The sequence below is a fragment of the Anomaloglossus baeobatrachus genome, chromosome 3 (genome assembly GCF_048569485.1).
Source record: "Anomaloglossus baeobatrachus isolate aAnoBae1 chromosome 3, aAnoBae1.hap1, whole genome shotgun sequence".
Taxonomy (NCBI): domain Eukaryota; kingdom Metazoa; phylum Chordata; class Amphibia; order Anura; family Aromobatidae; genus Anomaloglossus; species Anomaloglossus baeobatrachus.
The window spans coordinates 426317964-426336444 of record NC_134355.1 but is presented as its reverse complement, the minus strand read 5'-3'; the positions used below and the strand labels follow the sequence as shown (position 1 = coordinate 426336444).

The 18481-nt window shown below is 47.3% G+C and overlaps 1 protein-coding gene across 1 annotated transcript in view; it reads left to right on the top strand.

The window, feature by feature from the left end:
- ABCF3 (ATP binding cassette subfamily F member 3) overlaps positions 1 to 18481 on the top strand; it is an 87995-nt gene that overhangs the window by 55049 nt on the left and 14465 nt on the right. The window contains exons 7-18 of the mRNA XM_075340364.1: positions 8203 to 8469; positions 11472 to 11552; positions 11628 to 11687; positions 12057 to 12113; positions 12768 to 12790; positions 12884 to 12939; positions 13022 to 13222; positions 13338 to 13414; positions 13498 to 13542; positions 13632 to 13764; positions 13879 to 13967; positions 14622 to 14713. Of these exons, the coding sequence (XP_075196479.1) occupies positions 8203 to 8469; positions 11472 to 11552; positions 11628 to 11687; positions 12057 to 12113; positions 12768 to 12790; positions 12884 to 12939; positions 13022 to 13222; positions 13338 to 13414; positions 13498 to 13542; positions 13632 to 13764; positions 13879 to 13967; positions 14622 to 14713 (1181 nt within the window). The remainder of the gene's footprint in view (positions 1 to 8202; positions 8470 to 11471; positions 11553 to 11627; positions 11688 to 12056; positions 12114 to 12767; positions 12791 to 12883; positions 12940 to 13021; positions 13223 to 13337; positions 13415 to 13497; positions 13543 to 13631; positions 13765 to 13878; positions 13968 to 14621; positions 14714 to 18481) is intronic.

The following is an 18481-nucleotide window of genomic DNA, read 5'->3' as shown; positions in this document are numbered from 1 at the left end:
ACTTTCTGAGGCACGCCCACGCCCCCCTCCTTCTCTGAGAACGCTGGCAGCCATTGTTATCATCACTTCTGCTGGTAGAGAACTTCAGACCGAGCTCCACAGCTCTGGGAGGCCCAGGCAGGGAATCTGGTGGACACACAACAGCTGAGGGCGGTCGGTAAGCCGCACCGGTTACCAGGTGCTGGCCCCCCTGGGTGCCGAAGTGTGTATATATATATATATATCCATATATTGTATACATTTGCGCTGTTCGGCCGCATTATTTGCTTTTGGCTATATACCCTCACTGATTGCTCTGAGAGGAGACAACAGCATGTCGTCCGCAAAAAGCAAGGGTGCCAAGGCACAGGCTTATTTTGCAACCTGTACCTCTTGTGCGGCTATGTTACCTGCAGGTTCCACCTACCCTCATTGTGTGCAATGCTCGGCCCCTGTGACACTCACTCAGCCGGAGCCTCAGGCACTGGTGGGACCCTCGGCCCAGGTAGAACCACCGGCTACCACTGTCCAGGTGGCAGGGACAGAGTTTGCAGTGTTGGCTGAGAAACTTTCTGAGTCACTTTCACAATCCATGGCTCAGTCTATGGATAGATGGTCTGCTAAGATTACTAGAAGCTTTGCAGTCCAGACCGGTAACACAGGACCCGGGCACTGTTGAATCATTGCCCCCAGGCCCCCCTCGGTCAGCGCAGCAAAGTGCTCCTGGGGTGTCTCCTAGGTCCCACGGTGAGGACTCCGACACGGACCGCAGTCCCAGACCGGCTAAGCGGGCTCGCTGGGAGCTTCCCTCGACTTCATCACACTGTTCAGGGTCTCAGCATGAGGACTCTCTGGAGGATGAAGCGGAGGTGGCAGATCAGGGCTCTGATCCTGACGCTGCTCTCAATCTTGATACACCTGAAGGGGACGCCATAGTAAATGACCTTATAGCGTCCATCAACCAGGTGCTAGAACTTTCTCCTCCAACTACACCGATTTGAGGAGTCAGCTTCACAGCAGGAGAAACACCAATTTAGGTTTCCGAAACGTACACGGAGTGCGTTTTTTTGATCACTTCAACTTCAGAGACGCAGTCCAGAAACACCGAGCATTTCCGGACAAGCGCTTTATTAAGCGCCTTAATGACACACGTTACCCCTTCCCCACTGACGTAGTTAAGGGTTGGGCTCAGTGTCCCAAGGTGGATCCTCCAGTCTCTAGACTGGCGGCTAGATCCATAGTAGCAGTGGCAGATGGTTCATCGCTCAAGGATGCCACTGACAGGCAAATAGAGCTCCTGATGAAATCCATCTATGAAGCCATAGGCGCGTCTTTTGCTCCGGCATTCGCAGCTGTATGGGCACTCCACGCTATCTCAGCTTGTCTGTCTGAGATTAATGCAGTCACACGTGCCTCTACTCCGCAGGTTGTGTCTTTAACCTCTCAGGCGTCGGCTTTTTCGTCCTACGCCATGAACGCCGTCCTGGACTCGGCGAGCCGTACAGCGGTAGCATCCGCCAATTCAGTGGCAGTCCGCAGGGCCATGTGGCTACGCGAATGGAAGGCAGACTCTGCTTCCAAGAAGTTCTTAACCGGTTTGCCATTTTCTGGCGACCGTCTGTTTGGCGAGCAATTGGATGAAATTATTAAACAATCCAAGGGAAAGGACTCGTCCTTACCCCAGTCCAAACCAAACAGACCTCAGCAACGGAAGATACAATCGAGGTTTCGGTCCTTTCGGCCCTCAGCCAGGTCTCAATTCTCCACGTCCAACAGGCCACAGAAGGGCCAGAGGAACTCTGATTCATGGCGGTCTAAGTCACGTCCTAAAAAGACCGCCGGAGGTACCGCCCCCAAGGCGGCCTCCTCATGACTTTCGGCCTCCCCAAACCGCATCCTCGGTCGGTGGCAGGCTCTCCCGCTTTTGCGACGCCTGGTTGCCACATGTCCAAGACCGATGGGTGAGAGACATTCTGTCTCACGGTTACAGGATAGAGCTCAGCTCTCGTCCTCCGACTCGTTTCTTCAGAACATCTCCACCCCCCCCGAGCGAGCCGATGCTCTTTTTCAGGCGGTGAACACTCTGAAGGCAGAAGGAGTGGTGATCCCTGTTCCACTTCAAGAATGTGGTCGCGGTTTTTTACTCCAACTTGTTTGTGGTGCCAAAAAAGGACGGATCATTCCGTCCCGTTCTGGACCTCAAACTGCTCAACAGACACGTGAAAACCAGACGGTTCCGGATGGAATCTCTCCGCTCCGTCATCGCCTCGATGTCCCAAGGAGACTTCCTAGCATCAATCGACATCAGGGATGCTTATCTCCACGTGCCGATTGCACCAGAGCATCAGCGCTTCCTGCGTTTCGCCATCGGAGACGAACACCTTCAGTTCGTGGCTCTGCTTTCGGCCTGGCGACAGCCCCACGGGTCTTCACCAAAGTCATGGCAACAGTGGTGGCAGTCCTACACCTCTCAGGGACACTCGGTGATCCCTTACTTAGACGATCTTCTAGTCCAGGCACCCTCCCGGGTGGCATGCCAACACAGCCTGAACACTGCTCTGGAGACTCTCCAGAGGTTCGGGTGGATCATCAATTTCCCAAAGTCAAAATTGACTCCGACCCAATCGCTAACTTACCTCGGGATGGAGTTTCATACTCTCTCAGCGATAGTGAAGCTACCGCTGGACAAACAGCGTTCACTACAGACAGGTGTGCAATCTCTCCTTCGAGCCCAGGCACACCCCTTGAGGCGCCTCATGCACTTCCTAGGGAAGATGGTGGCAGCAATGGAGGCAGTTCCATTTGCGCAGTTTCATCTGCGTCCACTCCAATGGGACATTCTCCGCAAATGGGACAGGAGGTCGACGTCCCTCGACAGGAACGTCTCCCTTTCTCGGGCAGCCAAAGCCTCTCTTCAGTGGTGGCTTCTTCCCACTTCTCTGTCGAAAGGAAAATCCTTCCTGCCCCCATCCTGGGCTGTGGTCACGACGGACGCGAGTCTGTCAGGGTGGGGAGCGGTCTTCCTCCACCACAGGGCTCAGGGAACCTGGACTCAGGCAGAGTCCTCCCTTCAGATCAATGTTCTGGAGATAAGGGCAGTGTATCTAGCCCTAAAGGCGTTCCAGCTGTGGCTGGAAGACAGGCAGATCCGAATTCAGTCGGACAACGCCACGGCGGTGGCGTACATCAATCACCAGGGCGGCACACGCAGTCGTCAAGCCTTCCAAGAAGTTCAGCGGATTCTGCTGTGGGTGGAAGCCACAGCCTCCACCATATCCGCAGTTCACATCCCGGGCGTATAAAACTGGGAAGCAGACTTTCTCAGTCGCCAGGGCATGGACGCAGGGGAATGGTCCCTTCACCCGGACGTGTTTCAAGAGATCTGTTGCCGCTGGGGAACGCCGGACGTCGACCTAATGGCGTCCCGGCACAACAACAAGGTCCCGGCATTCATGGCACGGTCTCAAGATCACAGAGCTCTGGCGGCAGACGCATTAGTTCAGGGTTGGTCGCAGTTTCGACTGCCTTATGTGTTTCCTCCTCTGGCACTGCTGCCCAGAGTGTTACGCAAGATCAGGTCCGACTGCCGCCGCGCCATCCTCATCGCGCCAGACTGGCCGAGGAGGTCGTGGTACCCGGATCTGTGGCATCTCACGGTGGGTCAACCGTGGGCACTACCAGACCGACCAGACTTGCTGTCTCAAGGGCCTTTTTTCCATCTGAATTCTGCGCCCTCAACCTGACTGTGTGGCCATTGAGTCCTGGATCCTAGCGTCTTCAGGGTTATCTCAAGAGGTCATTGCCACTATGAGACAGGCCAGGAAACCAACGTCCGCCAAGATCTACCACAGGACGTGGAGGATCTTCTTATCCTGGTGCTCTGATCAGGGTTTTACTCCCTGGCCGTTTGCCTTGCCCACTTTTCTGTCTTTCCTTCAATCCGGAATGGACAAGGGTTTGTCTCTCGGCTCTCTCAAGGGACAAGTATCGGCGCTTTCCGTGTTTTTTCAAAAGCGTCTAGCCAGGCTTCCGCAGGTACGCACGTTCCTGCAGGGGGTTTGCCACATAGTCCCACCTTACAAGCGTCCGCTAGATCCCTGGGATCTTAACAGGGTGCTATCGGCTCTTCAAAAACCACCTTTCGAGCCGATGAGGGATGTTTCTCTTTCACGCCTTTCGCAGAAGGTGGTCTTCCTAGTGGCAGTCACATCACTTCGGAGAGTGTCTGAGCTAGCAGCGCTGTCATGCAAAGCCCCCTTCCTGGTGTTTCACCAGGATAAGGTGGTTCTGCGTCCGGTCCCTGAATTTCGCCCTAAGGTGGTATCCCCTTTTCATCTCAATCAGGATATCTCCTTACCTTCTTTTTGTCCTAATCCAGTTCACCAATGTGAAAAGGATTTGCACTTGTTAGATCTCGTGAGAGCACTCAGACTCTACATTTCTCGCACGGCGCCCCTGCGCCGTTCTGATGCGCTCTTTGTCCTTGTCGCTGGCCAGCGTAAGGGGTCGCAGGCTTCCAAGTCAACCTTGGCTCGGTGGATCAAGGAACCGATTCTTGAAGCCTACCGTTCTTCTGGGCTTCCAGTTCCTTCAGGGCTGAAAGCCCATTCTACCAGAGCCGTGGGTACGTCCTGGGCATTGCGGCACCAGGCTACGGCTCAGCAGGTGTGTCAGGCGGCTACCTGGTCGAGTCTACACACTTTCACGAAACACTATCAGGTGCATGCCTATGCTTCGGCAGATGCCAGCCTAGGTAGGCGAGTCCTTCAGGCGGCGGTTGCCCACCTGTAAGAGGGGGCCGTTTTTACGGCTCTTTTTATCGAGGTATTCTTTTACCCACCCAGGGACTGCTTTTGGACGTCCCAATTGTCTGGGTCTCCCAATGGAGTGACAAAGAAGAAGGGAATTTTGTTTACTTACCGTAAATTCCTTTTCTTCTAGCTCCTATTGGGAGACCCAGCACCCGCCCCTGTTCCCTTCGGGCTGTTGTTCTTTTGTGTACACATGTTGTTCATGTTGAATTGTTCTTTGGTTCATGGTTTTAGTTCTCCGAACATCCTTCGGATCGAGTTTACCTTAGACCAATTTATAAGTTTCCTCCTTCCTGCTTTGGCACCAAAACTGATGGGCCCGTGATGCACGGGAGGGTGTATAGGCAGAGGGGAGGGATTACACTTTTTAAAGTGTAATACTTTGTGTGGCCTCCGTAGGCAGAAGCTATACACCCAATTGTCTGGGTCTCCCAATAGGAGCTAGAAGAAAAGGAATTTACGGTAAGTAAACAAAATTCCCTTCTTTGTCTGTCAAATAAAGGATTTTTTTGGGTGTTTGAGTTTTACTTTCACTTACAGATTAGTGATGTGGGGTGTCTCATAGACGCTTGTCATCACTAATATAAGACTTAGTGTCAGCTGTGGGTTGTTATTAATTTCTCATTACCGCGATTGCCACCAAACCAGGGCAATCAGAAAGAGCCAGGTAACATGCCTGGACTGTCGCATCTAATGGATGCGGCAATTGCGGGCGGCTGCTGGCAGATATTTTTAGGCTGGGGGGTGCCCAATAACCATGGGTATTCCCAGCATGAGAATACCAGCCCCCCAGCTGTTGGGCTTTAATTGTGCTGGTATCATAATATTGGAGGATCCTACGCCAATTTTTTTAATGTATTCCTTTATTTTACAGCACGATGTAGACCCTCCCACCGGTGTCTGTGATTGGTTGCAGCCAGACATACTGTCACTCAGGATGGGGGCTCGTCTGACTGCAACCACTCACAGCCACTGGTGGGCAGGGGAAGCAGTGCATATTCAATGAAGGTAATGATCCCTGGAAGTGAATAACCGGCCGTGGGAGCAGTGTGACAGCTGCGCCGGTGATTGGGTAAGTATTAAGAGCTTGCTCCTACCTCTTTGCACTAGATTCTGGTCCCCATAGACTTTATATCTCAATTGGTATGTAGCCAGATGCGTGGGGGGTGATATGCCAGTCCTCCGAAACGCATGGACGAAAGGCAAAAAGAATTGGCATGCTGCATTTTGGCTGCGTCTTCAAAAACACAGCCAACAAAAGATGCACTGTGTGGACAGCAAAGTAGAAATATCATAGACTTTGCAAGGAAATGCATGCATTTAGGTGCATTTTTGTGACCTCAAAAACGCAGTAAATGATGCCTTGTGTGAACTTAGCCTAAAGCCGCCTACAGAACGGAGAGCGATAGTGCATGGAGACCATGTCTCCCTCATCTACCGTAAGTTTAACTGTATGGGTTTGCTATATACAACTGTCAAGGGAGAAATTTAGGTAAAAAAGATAGCTAATGGTATCTTCGCTCAGGATATCCAGAGGCCAGTGCCGTATTATCTGTGCTGATATATAGCTATTATGAGACTCTATAAACAATGAACACAGAACATGTTCTCTGATTGAGCTCAGACTCGCGTCTAAACTTGTGTATTCTATTGTTCAAGCATTAAACACATCACTTCAGCTTTGAAACATATTTACAAAACTTCTCCATTTGCTCACACATACTGATAAAGAATAATTAGGGGGGAGTGCATATAGGCAGCATTGGGAGAATGCATGAGATCATACATCATTCCAGATGGTACATTCCTCTCACACTTTGAAGACGGTAAGCGACGATGAGATTCAATAGGAGTGATGCATGGGAGTATGGGATCACCCGCCTCATCTTACAAATACTACATTCCTTCTCCTGTGAATTTTACTGATAAGGCTCCCAATTAACGTAATATCTCCCTAGTTCGTTTGTACCTTGGTTAACTCTTTCTTGAATATATAGTTTAGAATCATATTATTGGTCTGTGCGATTGCTATATAGACACACAGATAATTATGCTACTACATCTATATTTTGATTATTTACATACACAGATATTCTTATTACGTTTGAACAAACAATTTATGGCTTAGGCTACCTTTACACAACGATACATGTAAAGAGGTGGTTCACTACTCTGCAATAGTGGCATTTTCTAAATACCTTGATCAGCCAATTCTGCATGTGAGCGGCACTATCACGGTCTGTTCATCCTCATGAAGTGAACACCAGGGCTCCGTGACCTCTGGGATCCGGTGATGTCACGTCAACTTCCAGATGACCTGACATCACCGTGGCCAGCCCAGTCTTCCTGAGGAGATGGGCTGTGGGCGGAGTGTCGCCGCTAATCACAGCCCAGCATCGCTCCTGCTTGCAGCGCTTTACAATGAAGGCAAGCGCTTGTGCGACATGCTGTGTTGTGACGCTTGGATATGATGAGCGGTGAAATGCCGCACACAGCCCAGTCACTCAGGAAGACTGGGGCTGGCCTCAGTTATGTCAGGTCAACTGGAAGTTGACATCACCAGATCCCACAGGTCACGGAGCCCCGGGGGTCACTTGATAGGGATGAGCGGCGCCGCTCACAGGCAGAATTCGCTGACCATGGTATTTAGAAAAAGCTTTACCTACCAGTTTAATACGGATGTGGTCACTACTGCAGAGTAGTGAACCACCTCTTTAAGTATGGAGTTAGCTCTGGGTGGGCCCCTTCAAGTGGCGACTGACCCTCTTTTACCACCTCACCGCTTTAGCTACGCTGCTATACATTTACTTAGTGGATGTTTAAACGTATTCCAAAGTTATTGCCACGTAAAATAACACTGGTTTCTCTGATTCTGATTGTAGAAAGATAAAACATAGATCCCAAGGTAGTATGTATTGTATGGATTACATGTGTTACATTTTGATTTGAAGGAGGGACGCGTGATTTTATGTAATTTTCTGCTTGAATTACACTTAGCCATAAACATTAATGTTTATGCCCTTGTTTTTCTTTACATTGACACACTATTGTATGAAGATGCATGTCAATATTAAGTGCCAAGAGTGGCATTTTGACAGTGTGCCTGGTATCTACTTTCGAAGAGTATATATTTATTACTGGCTAATGCAAATTATTTAGTAATACAACGTAGCTTTTATTTGTACATGTCAAAAGTGCAACAATTGTCCTGACTACCAGAGGAGCCAAATATCAAGAAACACTTGGCTATGAGAGCGTTAAATGGCTGCATGAGATTGTTTAAAGACTTGCAGATCGCTTTTATATTTTTTTTTTTTCTGTGTAGTATTCTATTATATGCATAATACAGTGGACAGTTATACGGTCTTATAAGCTTTTATATTGCATTCATTCTCTCAATGTCTTATCACAGGGTCCTATTGACAGGTGCCGAGTTGCATTTGGCATCAGGTCGGCGATATGGTTTAGTAGGCAGAAATGGTTTGGGGAAGACCACATTACTGAAGATGCTTGCAAGTCGCAGTCTTCGAGTTCCCTCACACATCAGCATCCTACACGTGGAGCAAGAGGTGGCAGGAGATGATACGAAAGCCTTACAGAGCGTCCTAGAGTGCGATACGTTACGTGAGAGTCTTTTGAAAGAGGAGAAAGAACTTAATGCACGAATCAGTGCTGGAAAGTAAGTGAATGGCAACATTAACGAGGGCAACTTTACAACCTAATCTTGGCTTTGAGTCCAAAAGTGTCTGATAAATACACATATAGAGGTCAAGTTATTCTGATACTGTGATACTGACCTGTGGTTTAACTTTAGTTTATTTTTTGTCCCATACCCTTTTTGTGTTGGTTAACGCCTTTAAAAAATGACCGCTAATACGTATTAAAATGGCGACTGGTAAGGGGCATCTTTTCTGACGCTTTATAGTAGGAATATAAAACTGTAACATTATTCCCTACAGCAAAGAATGTTAAAAAAAACAAAACATCAAGAATGTAGCTTTTTTCATCATACTGACACACAAAAAACTGAATAAAAAGCCATCAAAAAGTCATGTAAAAAAAAAAAATCAATAAAAACTGTCCTGAAACCCCCCCCCCCCCCCCTAGTATGGCTCAGTTGGAAAAATAAAAAAAAGTTACAGCTGTCAGAATATGGCGATGCAAAAACAAATTTTTATTAAATATAGTTTAGTGTGTAAAAGTAGCAAAGCGTAAAAAAGCAATCTAAATAAAGTCACTATAATCGTACTGACCGAGAGAATAAATCTCATCGTTTGTACGAAAAAAATGAAAAGAATAAGTGAATTGCTTCTTTTTGTTCATTCTGCATTTGAAAAATCTGAATAAAAGGCGATAAAGAAATGTATACCCCAAAATGGTACCGAAAAATGCAGCAAAAAATAAGCCCTGTTCACCCCCCCCCCCAAAAAAAAGTTACAGCTTTCAGAACATGGCAGCGGAAAAACTATTTGTCAAAATGAAAAAAAAAGCATTTTTACTCTGCAATAGCAGCAAAATGTAATAGAAAGATATAAATCTGGTATCGCTGTAAGCGCACCGACCCGAAGAATAAAGTCGTCTTATGACTTATACTGCAAGGTGACCCACATAAAAATAACTATTCTTGTACTGCTGTCTGTTAGTTCATACTACCTCTGAAAAATTGGAATAAGCCTCGGCTCACATTTATCCTGCTCTCTTCACTGAGCACTTACGTCAGGGTTTCCATGTAAATCCCCAAAAAAGTGATTCAGACAAAAACCCTAACGAAACCACTGATTATAATAAGGCAAATGGAGCCACTTTGGACTCCGTCAGGTCTCTGTTCCAGCACGGCAATATCCCATCATTTTAGGCGTCTTTTTTAGGGCACAAGTGTTGACGACCACAGCTCCGTGCACGACTAAAAACATAAACCCCAGTGAAACAGAGTTCAAAGTGTCTCCATTTGCATCATTCTAGTTTGTGGGTCCATCGGAGTCTCATTTTTGTGGGCTTTATACGGAAACCCCGATGTAAGAGCTCAGTGTAGAACATAACAATATGATACCAGCCTTTTACTGAAAGGGATCACAAAATGTTCTGTACCCAAAAATATTACCAATAAAACCCTTATCCCACACACCAGGCCCCACTCAGGTCTGTCATCTGTCATTGGGAATATTGGGGGCTCTAACTGTTACAAAAAAGTTATGGCTCCCAAATAAAATCAATTGAAGTCTGCACTCCCAAATGCAAATGCTCCCCTCCGTTTGGACACCCACTGTGCCTAAACCACAGTAAGCGGCCACATGTTTGGCATTGCTGTAGTGGGGAGAGCGCACTTAACAGTTTACGGGGTGTGTGTTGCCAGAAGCAGAAGCTGGGTACACTGGGTGTGTGTTGCCAGAAGCAGAAGCTGGGTACAATGTATGGGCACTTAACTAGAATGCTTTCAATTCCCCAGAAAAAAGCATGGTGAGGATATTACAAAATAACTGCAGCTGTAGATTAATTCACAGAGAGGTGTGATTTGTATGATGCCATTACTTTTGGGATGTTTCTGCTGTTCTGATGTTGCCCACAAACTATTCTAGCAAAATCTCTTAAAAAAAAAAAAAAAAAAAAAAAATAGCGCCCCTTCTTGCTCAGCCATAACATGTGGCCCAAACAGTAGATTCTGACAACACCTAAGGTATAAACACCCTCTGCCTCTAGCTCCCCCCCCACCCCTCTGCCTCTAGCTCCCCCCCCACCCCTCTGCCTCTAGCTCCCCCCCCACCCCTCTGCCTCTAGCTCCCCCCCCACCCCTCTGCCTCTAGCTCCCCCCCCACCCCTCTGCCTCTAGCTCCCCCCCCACCCCTCTGCCTCTAGCTCCCCCCCCACCCCTCTGCCTCTAGCTCCCCCCCCACCCCTCTGCCTCTAGCTCCCCCCCCACCCCTCTGCCTCTAGCTCCCCCCCCACCCCTCTGCCTCTAGCTCCCCCCCACCCGTCTGCCTCTAGCTCCCCCCCCACCCCTCTGCCTCTAGCTCCCCCCCCACCCCTCTGCCTCTAGCTCCCCCCCCCACCCCTCTGACTCTAGCTCCCCCCCACCCCTCTGACTCTAGCATAGAATCTTATCAGTAACAGCTGCCATCTCCTATCTCAGTAATTGGAAAGTCTTCACTGAGTACAGATTTTACCTCCAAATTGAAAAGTTTATATAATAACGATCAATTCTGGCAGAGACAGAAGCAGATTTGTCTGATAAGAAATATTACAAAGTTACTTATTTTCATATGAAAAATGTAATATTACCAGTTATGTATATTAGATTTTATGACAGGGTGTTGATCCAGGGAAATAGTCTGATTGCTGTACGTGGAGTCAGGAAGGAATTTTTTTTTCTCTATTGGAGCTTGTTTGCCACACTTTTTTTTTTTTTTTTTTTTGTCTTCCTCTGGATCAACATGTTAGGCTACGGGAGACTCTATGATACTATGTGTACTATTGATTTATGAAATAAAAATGAAAACAACGGTTACACTTTTTAAACCACATGAACGTTTTCTTTTAACGTGTCAGAAATGATTTGAGAAATGCCCCCGTCTTTCTCTGGTTACTATGAATAGCAAAGCCCCTTCCTACAACAGTTTGGATACACAAAGCCTAAAAGAATAGATATGGTTGATTGGCTATTAATGTTTTTCTTATTTTCCACAGGGGAGACGGTTCAGAGAGCGTTCGCCTATCCGAGATCTATGGAAAACTGGAAGAAATAGAGGCAGACAAAGCACCTGCTAAGTATGCCTCTTTCCATTACATTATTTTTCTCAGGTTTATTTTTTATTGATGAATATTTTTCTGTCCTTTCCTCAGAGCCTCTGTAATCCTTGCTGGATTGGGATTCAAGCACAATATGCAACAGCAGATGACCAAGTGAGTGCCATTAACCCTTTACCGGTTAATATATGCTGGTCTGTTTTGTTTTTTTTTTTTTTTGTTTTTTTTTTGTTTACGCTGGCATGAAAGTTTTTTTTGTTTTACTCTGATGATCTTTTTTTTTTTTTTTTTTTTTTTTTTTAAATGTTGGTGGAAAGCAGAGTTAGTGTGCGGTTGTGATGTAGGTGCCTTTAGTATGGGGTAACTATTTTTGTTTCTTTTATACTACCTGGTCATGGTATACTTTATAGTGATAACTAAATATTTGCTAAGCTATTTAATTAAATAACCAGAAATATTTTTTTTCATTTCTGTGTTTTTATAGTTTTCCTTGTAATTTTTACCCATATTTTTCTCTACTGTTAGGGAGTTTTCTGGTGGCTGGCGTATGAGATTGGCGTTGGCCCGGGCTCTGTTTGGCAGGTACAGTGTTATATATGTATTAAGACATTACTAAAGAAAGATTTTACCCTTTCTGTACTTATGTTACTGTGTAATCCTTTTTCACCTCTAATCAGCTCAGTTACTAAAAAACACTGTGTGAGTACTGCATTTATTACTGGGCTCCAATTTAAGGATGTTTCCTTTTTGTATTTAGAAGAAAGAGAAAGAGGGTGGCGGGAGATTACATTAATTTATACTGATCACTGCATATTACATGCAATTTGCACACACAGATGGGATAAAACACATTTTCATGGACAATTCATTGCTCCTGCATCGCCGGGACACCCGCAGCATCGCTCTACTCCTACCACTGCCGTCTGACCCTGCTCCACCGCACTCCCCCACCCCCTGATTAGCTACAACCAGATTATAAGATGGACATCCCCCCCCCCCCTTTTTTCCTCCCACATTTTTGGGAGGAAAAGTGCATCTTATGATCCAAAATATACGGTAATCCCCTGGTGACTTCTACTATTCTTATAGATTACAACATGGGGAACATTATCACCTCTATTGTGGATGTTCCTTGATGTACTGTAAACATTGTGTGGCGAGTGCATAACAATGTAAATGTTTAGGAACATGTTATTGGCAGTGTCATTATGTAACTTATCTTTTCTTTCTATCTAGGCCAGACCTACTGTTGCTTGATGGTAAATATTTTATGCTTTTTTCATTTTAATTCATTTATTTATTATTCATTCTTTAATCTTCTTTTTTTTGACACTTGTGTTACTTTTCTCCAGAGCCTACCAACATGTTAGATGTGAGAGCCATCCTGTGGCTGGAAAACTACCTGCAGGTTCGTTGCATAATCCTATTTTTTCCCATTGATCTTCAGATCTAGAGGGGAGCATAGATGTAATGTGATGTTTGCCTTGCAGACCTGGCCTTCCACAATCCTAGTTGTCTCCCATGACCGTAATTTCTTGAATACAGTTGCGACTGATATTTTGCACCTGCATAGCCAACGCTTGGAGGCCTACCGCGGCAACTTTGAGAGCTTTTTGAAGACCAAAGAAGAGCGGTTAAAAAATCAGCAGAGAGAATATGAGGCACAACAGCAGTATCGGGAACATATACAGGTAATTTTTGTAGAAATCAATGATTAGACATGTGGCGCCGTAGATATAGGATGTGTGTGTTATCTTACCAGTTCTTAAGTGCGCGTTGTGTTTATTTACACATCTTACTTTCTAGGTGTTTATTGACCGATTTAGATATAATGCCAATCGGGCTTCTCAAGTGCAGAGCAAGATTAAACTTCTGGAAAAACTGTACGTTTTAACTTTTGGAGGGCGGGTAATGGTCCGATGAGAGGCCACAATTATTAATTGGAGTCCTTTGTTACCTCTTGTAGGCCAGAACTAAAGCCTGTAGACAAGGATTCTGAAGTGATATTAAGGTGGGCGTCTGTTCATGACCTTCTCAATTTAGAAAGCGAGGTTTTAGGGGCTGCTGCATGAAATAAATCATCTTCTTTGCTACTGACAGGTTTCCTGATGGCTTTGAAAAGTTCTCTCCACCAATTTTACAGCTGGATGAGGTTGATTTCTGGTATTCTTCAAGTCAGCCAGTCTTCAAGAATCTCTCTGTATCTGCAGATCTGGAGTCTCGAATCTGTGTGGTATGAGCCTATATCTGTACCTCCACTGTATTCTCCAATTAGAAAAAAAGTGTTTCTAGAAATTTATTTATAAATTGATTGCTTTTCTGTATGAATTGTGCCTTTATTTTATAGGTGGGAGAGAATGGAGCAGGAAAATCCACAATGTTGAAGTTGTTATTGGGAGAATTGTCTCCGGTGCAGGGTATTCGACACGCACACAGGTCAGTGAAAATCAGCACAAGCTATAGTCAGATGTGATAGTTGTCTTGTGAAATAGTACAAGAAAGTGTGTAGTAAGTAGAATCGGAAAGATAGTGGTTGTGGCTAAACATTGGCCCTTATGTATATGGAGTGTTATTATTCTGTAATTAGAAATCAAGGGTCTCTTCATCCCTTTTCACACAATTTTGATATCATCAAATTGCTCATAAACATTTCTTTCATACATTCTTGACTAAATGTGCTGCTATACTACAGTAAGGCTCTGTGCCCACGTTGCGTATTTGCATGCAGTTACACTGCATATTGCACTGCAGCGTAACTGCATACGACCTGCGTCCCCAGCACAATCTATGAAGATTGTACATAATCCATGCGCACGTTGCGTATTGGAACGCAGCGATATGCATGGTGCGTTCTAAAAAGCAACATGTCACATTACGTGCGCTTTGTATGCAGGTCCCGCTCTGTCTGTGGTGGGGGCTGCATCCAGAGCGCATGAAATCTGCTCTTTCACTGCATTCATTATGCAGTGTTTCTGCAGCGATTTGAAGCGCACGTGTGCTGTTCAAATCGCTGCAGAAATTTCTGTAGGGACACAACGCAACGTGGTCACATGGCCTAAATGTCTTTTTCCATTTTTTCTAAACCGCCAGGAATCTTAAGATCGGTTACTTCAGTCAGCATCATGTGGATCAGCTTGATCTGAATGTCAATTCAGTGGAGCTACTTGCAAAACGGTTCCCAGGTAAGGCACGCATTCACTTCTGAGACGCTACCAAATTTAACTAATCCTTGTAGGTTCTTCTCCAGTAAATAGGAAAGTACTAATCTTTCATCACATGAGCACATGAAAAGGAGCGAACAAGATTGAAGAACATTCTTTTTTGGAAACCGTAAAGCTTGTATTGTATTCATTAAAATCTCTGGTGTCTATGAATGAGTCAAATGGACAGTCCTTGTCAGTAATTGACATCTATTACTCATGCATAGACATATAGGAAAGACTGTCAGTCATTGACTAGGACCGCCCACTGGACTCATATGCAAACAACGACCAGGGAATCTTTTCCAAAAAACCTATATATTATTCTGCTCGGCTTCTCATTCTCTATACCAATGGCGTCCTTAAATCAGACTGCATGTAAAACGTAACAGATACAAAGTAACGAAAATCCAGCGGATCACAGGCAGATGAATTAAAAACTTTCCTTTATTTTCATCGCTTTAAAAATGGATAGACAGCATCCACAAGGCACAGTTCATCTAACGCATTTCGATAACGCAGTGTCGTATGTTCTTATTCATGGATCCATAAAGGAAAGTTTTTAATTCATCTGCCTGTGATCCGCTGGATTTCTTTATCGTTCCTTTGGGAGACCCAGACCTTGGGTGTTTAGCTTCTGCCTCCGGAGGACACACAAAGTACTACACCTAAAAGTGTAGCTCCTCCCTCTGAGCTTATACACCCCCTGGTGAGCCAGTCCCAGCCAGTTTATCACTTTGTGTTCAGGAGGCATACATCCACACATGCATTCTCATATGATTTTTTTCCTTTTTGGAATGAGATTGAAGAAGTGCGGGTCCACGTCTGGACCCACGGCATGTCCCTTCTCACCCCACTGTGTCGGTGGTGTTGTAAGGTTGATTCCAAGGCTGGAGCCTTACATGCCGTGCTCCTTCACCATCCCTCCTGGGCTCTGGCTTGAAGTGGGAGCCAGCGCGGTCTCCATGCCTGGCAGGAGACCGGTCTCCATCCGCAGCCCTTTAGGATCCTGCTGGACCGGAGCACTCATCCCCAGGGACCTGGCCCTGCGTCTCAGCAGCTAAGTACCTGAGATGTTTATATGTTGGGGGTCCCTGTGCTTTATTGTATGGGGAGAGTGTGCTTACTGTATTTATCTTGGCATTTCTGGCGGGTTCTCTAGCTGTCGCCCGAGAACCGCGCCGATGGTGCCTGCGCGTCGGCCTCGCTGCTCAAATTTAGGCCCCGGCTTTGCCGGAGGCCTAGTTTCTGTTCACTGCCCTCACATGTCACTCATGCAGAGGGACAGGCTCGGCTCCTCCCGGCGGCCGTCCTGCACAGGGGAGGGACACTCCCCACTGCTGTGCGTGTCTCCTCCCTCGTAGGTCTCTATGGCCCTCCAGATCCCGCTCTCCTACAGGAACGCCCCAAGTCCCGCCCCCTCTCTTCGCTCCGGCGGCCATTTTCTCAGACAGGGTTCACTCTGCGCTGGCCTGCACTCTGCATCCCTGCTGAGGTGCTGTGCATTGGGGGTCCAGGCTTCGGGATCTGGAGGGCACACAACACCACTGCCAGCGGTCTGGTAAGCCACAACCGGTCTCTGGTTGTGGACCTCTGTATATACTCTCTGGGGTTCATTCTCTTGTAGAAACTGTCCCCACTCCAGCAGCATGTCTCACACGAGGAGCAAGGCTCCAAAGCTTTATACTGTATGCGCTGCATGTAAGCTCCTGCTGCCTGAACCGAGCACCTATCCACATTGTGATGTCTGCTCTAACTTGGCGGTGCCACAGCCTGGAGTCTCACCCCCAGTGGTCTCTCAGGCTGCTCCTGCACCTGTGGCTGAACCCCCGGCTTGGGTAGAATCCTTTTCTAGGTCTATCTCCCAGTCTTTTGCTGAGTCCATGGGACTTCTGTCCAGGACTTTGTTGAATATGCATCAGCCCCCTTCACAGGGTGCCTCTACTGCTAAGGGTCCCTTAGGATCTCTATCATCTGACCTCCATCCACCGGAGCTCACAGAGGATTCATCATCAGGGCCCAGACCCCGTCCTCCTAAGAGGAGACGCAGGGTTTCCTCTCCTTCCTCATCCCGTGGCTCTGATTCAAGAGCTGATTCTCAGGATGAGGAGGATGCCTTTACAGGGGGCTCGGAGGCTAACTCCATGTACCCCATTGATCTTTCCGAGGGTGACTCAGATCTTAGTGACTTGATTGCTTCCATTAATTCTGTACTGGATCTCAATCCGCCAGTATCAGAGGAGCAACCCTCTCTGGCAGAAAAGCACCAGTTTACCTCGCCTAAGAGAGTAAAGAGTGTGTTCTTTAACCACTCCAATTTTCAGGCCGCTGTGACCAAACCCAGGGCCTGTCCTGACAAACGCTTCCCAAAGCGTGGTTCTGATGACCGTTTTCCCTTTCCACCTGAGGTGGTCAAGGAGTGGGCTCATTCCCCAAAGGTAGACCCTCCGGTGTCTAGGCTCTCAGCCCGGACCGTTGTGTCGGTGGCTGATGGCACCTCCCTTAAGGATTCCACTGACCGTCAGATTGACCTTCTGGCCAAATCTGTGTATGAAGCGGCGGGGGCCGCGTTTTCCCCGACTTTTGCAGCAGTGTGGGCTCTCAAAGCCATCTCTGCTTCTCTAGAGGAGATGCATTCCCTCGCCAGGGAATCTATGCCCGAGATGGTTGCCTTAACTTCTCAAGCTTCAGCTTTTTCATCTTATGCCATGTCTGCCATGCTGGAGGCCTCTCACCGCACTGCGGTGGCTTCGGCTAATTCCCTCGTTATCCGCAGGATCTTGTGGCTTCGAGAGTGGAAGGCAGATGCTTCTTCTAAGAAATACCTTGCTGGGCTCCCTTTTGCTGGGTCTCGGCTGTTCGGAGAACAGCTGGATGAAATTATCAAAGAAGCTACTGGCGGGAAGAGTACTTCCATGCCACAAACCAAAACCAGGAAACCTGCCCAGGGTAGGAATCAGTCGAGGTTTCGCTCCTTTCGTTCCTCTAACTGGTCGTCCTCTAAGCCCTCCGCATCGTCCGCTAACTCAGCTAAGGACCAGAAATCCAACCGGCGCCCAAAAGCACGTCCACAGAAGAACGCAGGAGGTGCTGCCACTAAGGCAGCCTCCTCGTGACTCTCTGCCCGCTCCGGCAACATCCTTAGTCGGTGGCAGGCTCTCCCACTTTGGCGACGCTTGGTTTCAACACGTCTCCGATCAGTGGGTGAGAGATATCATCTCCCACGGCTACAGGATAGAATTCTCTTCCAGCCCGCCAAACAGATTTTTTCTCTCAACTCCCCCCTGCTCCAAGGCCGCCGCCTTCTCACAGGCCGTGGCAGCCTTGCAGGCCAACGGAGTAATTGTACCAGTTCCCGCCCGGGAACGGTTCAGAAGTTTCTACTCAAATCTCTTCCTAGTTCCCAAAAAGGACGGTACCTTCCGGCCCATCCTGGATCTCAAGCTTCTCAACAAGCATGTTCAGGTGCGGCACTTTCGCATGGAGTCTCTGCGATCAGTCATTGCCTCAATGACCCAAGGGGATTTCCTGGCATCCATCGACATCAGAGATGCCTATCTGCATGTGCCAATTGCAGTTTCACACCAGCGTTGGCTACGTTTTGCAATAGGAGAAGATCATTTCCAATTCGTGGCTCTCCCCTTCGGGTTAGCCACGGCCCCTCGGGTATTCACCAAGGTCATGGCAGCAGTGATTGCGGTTCTGCACCTCCAGGGGTTGGCAGTGATTCCTTACCTGGACGACCTTCTA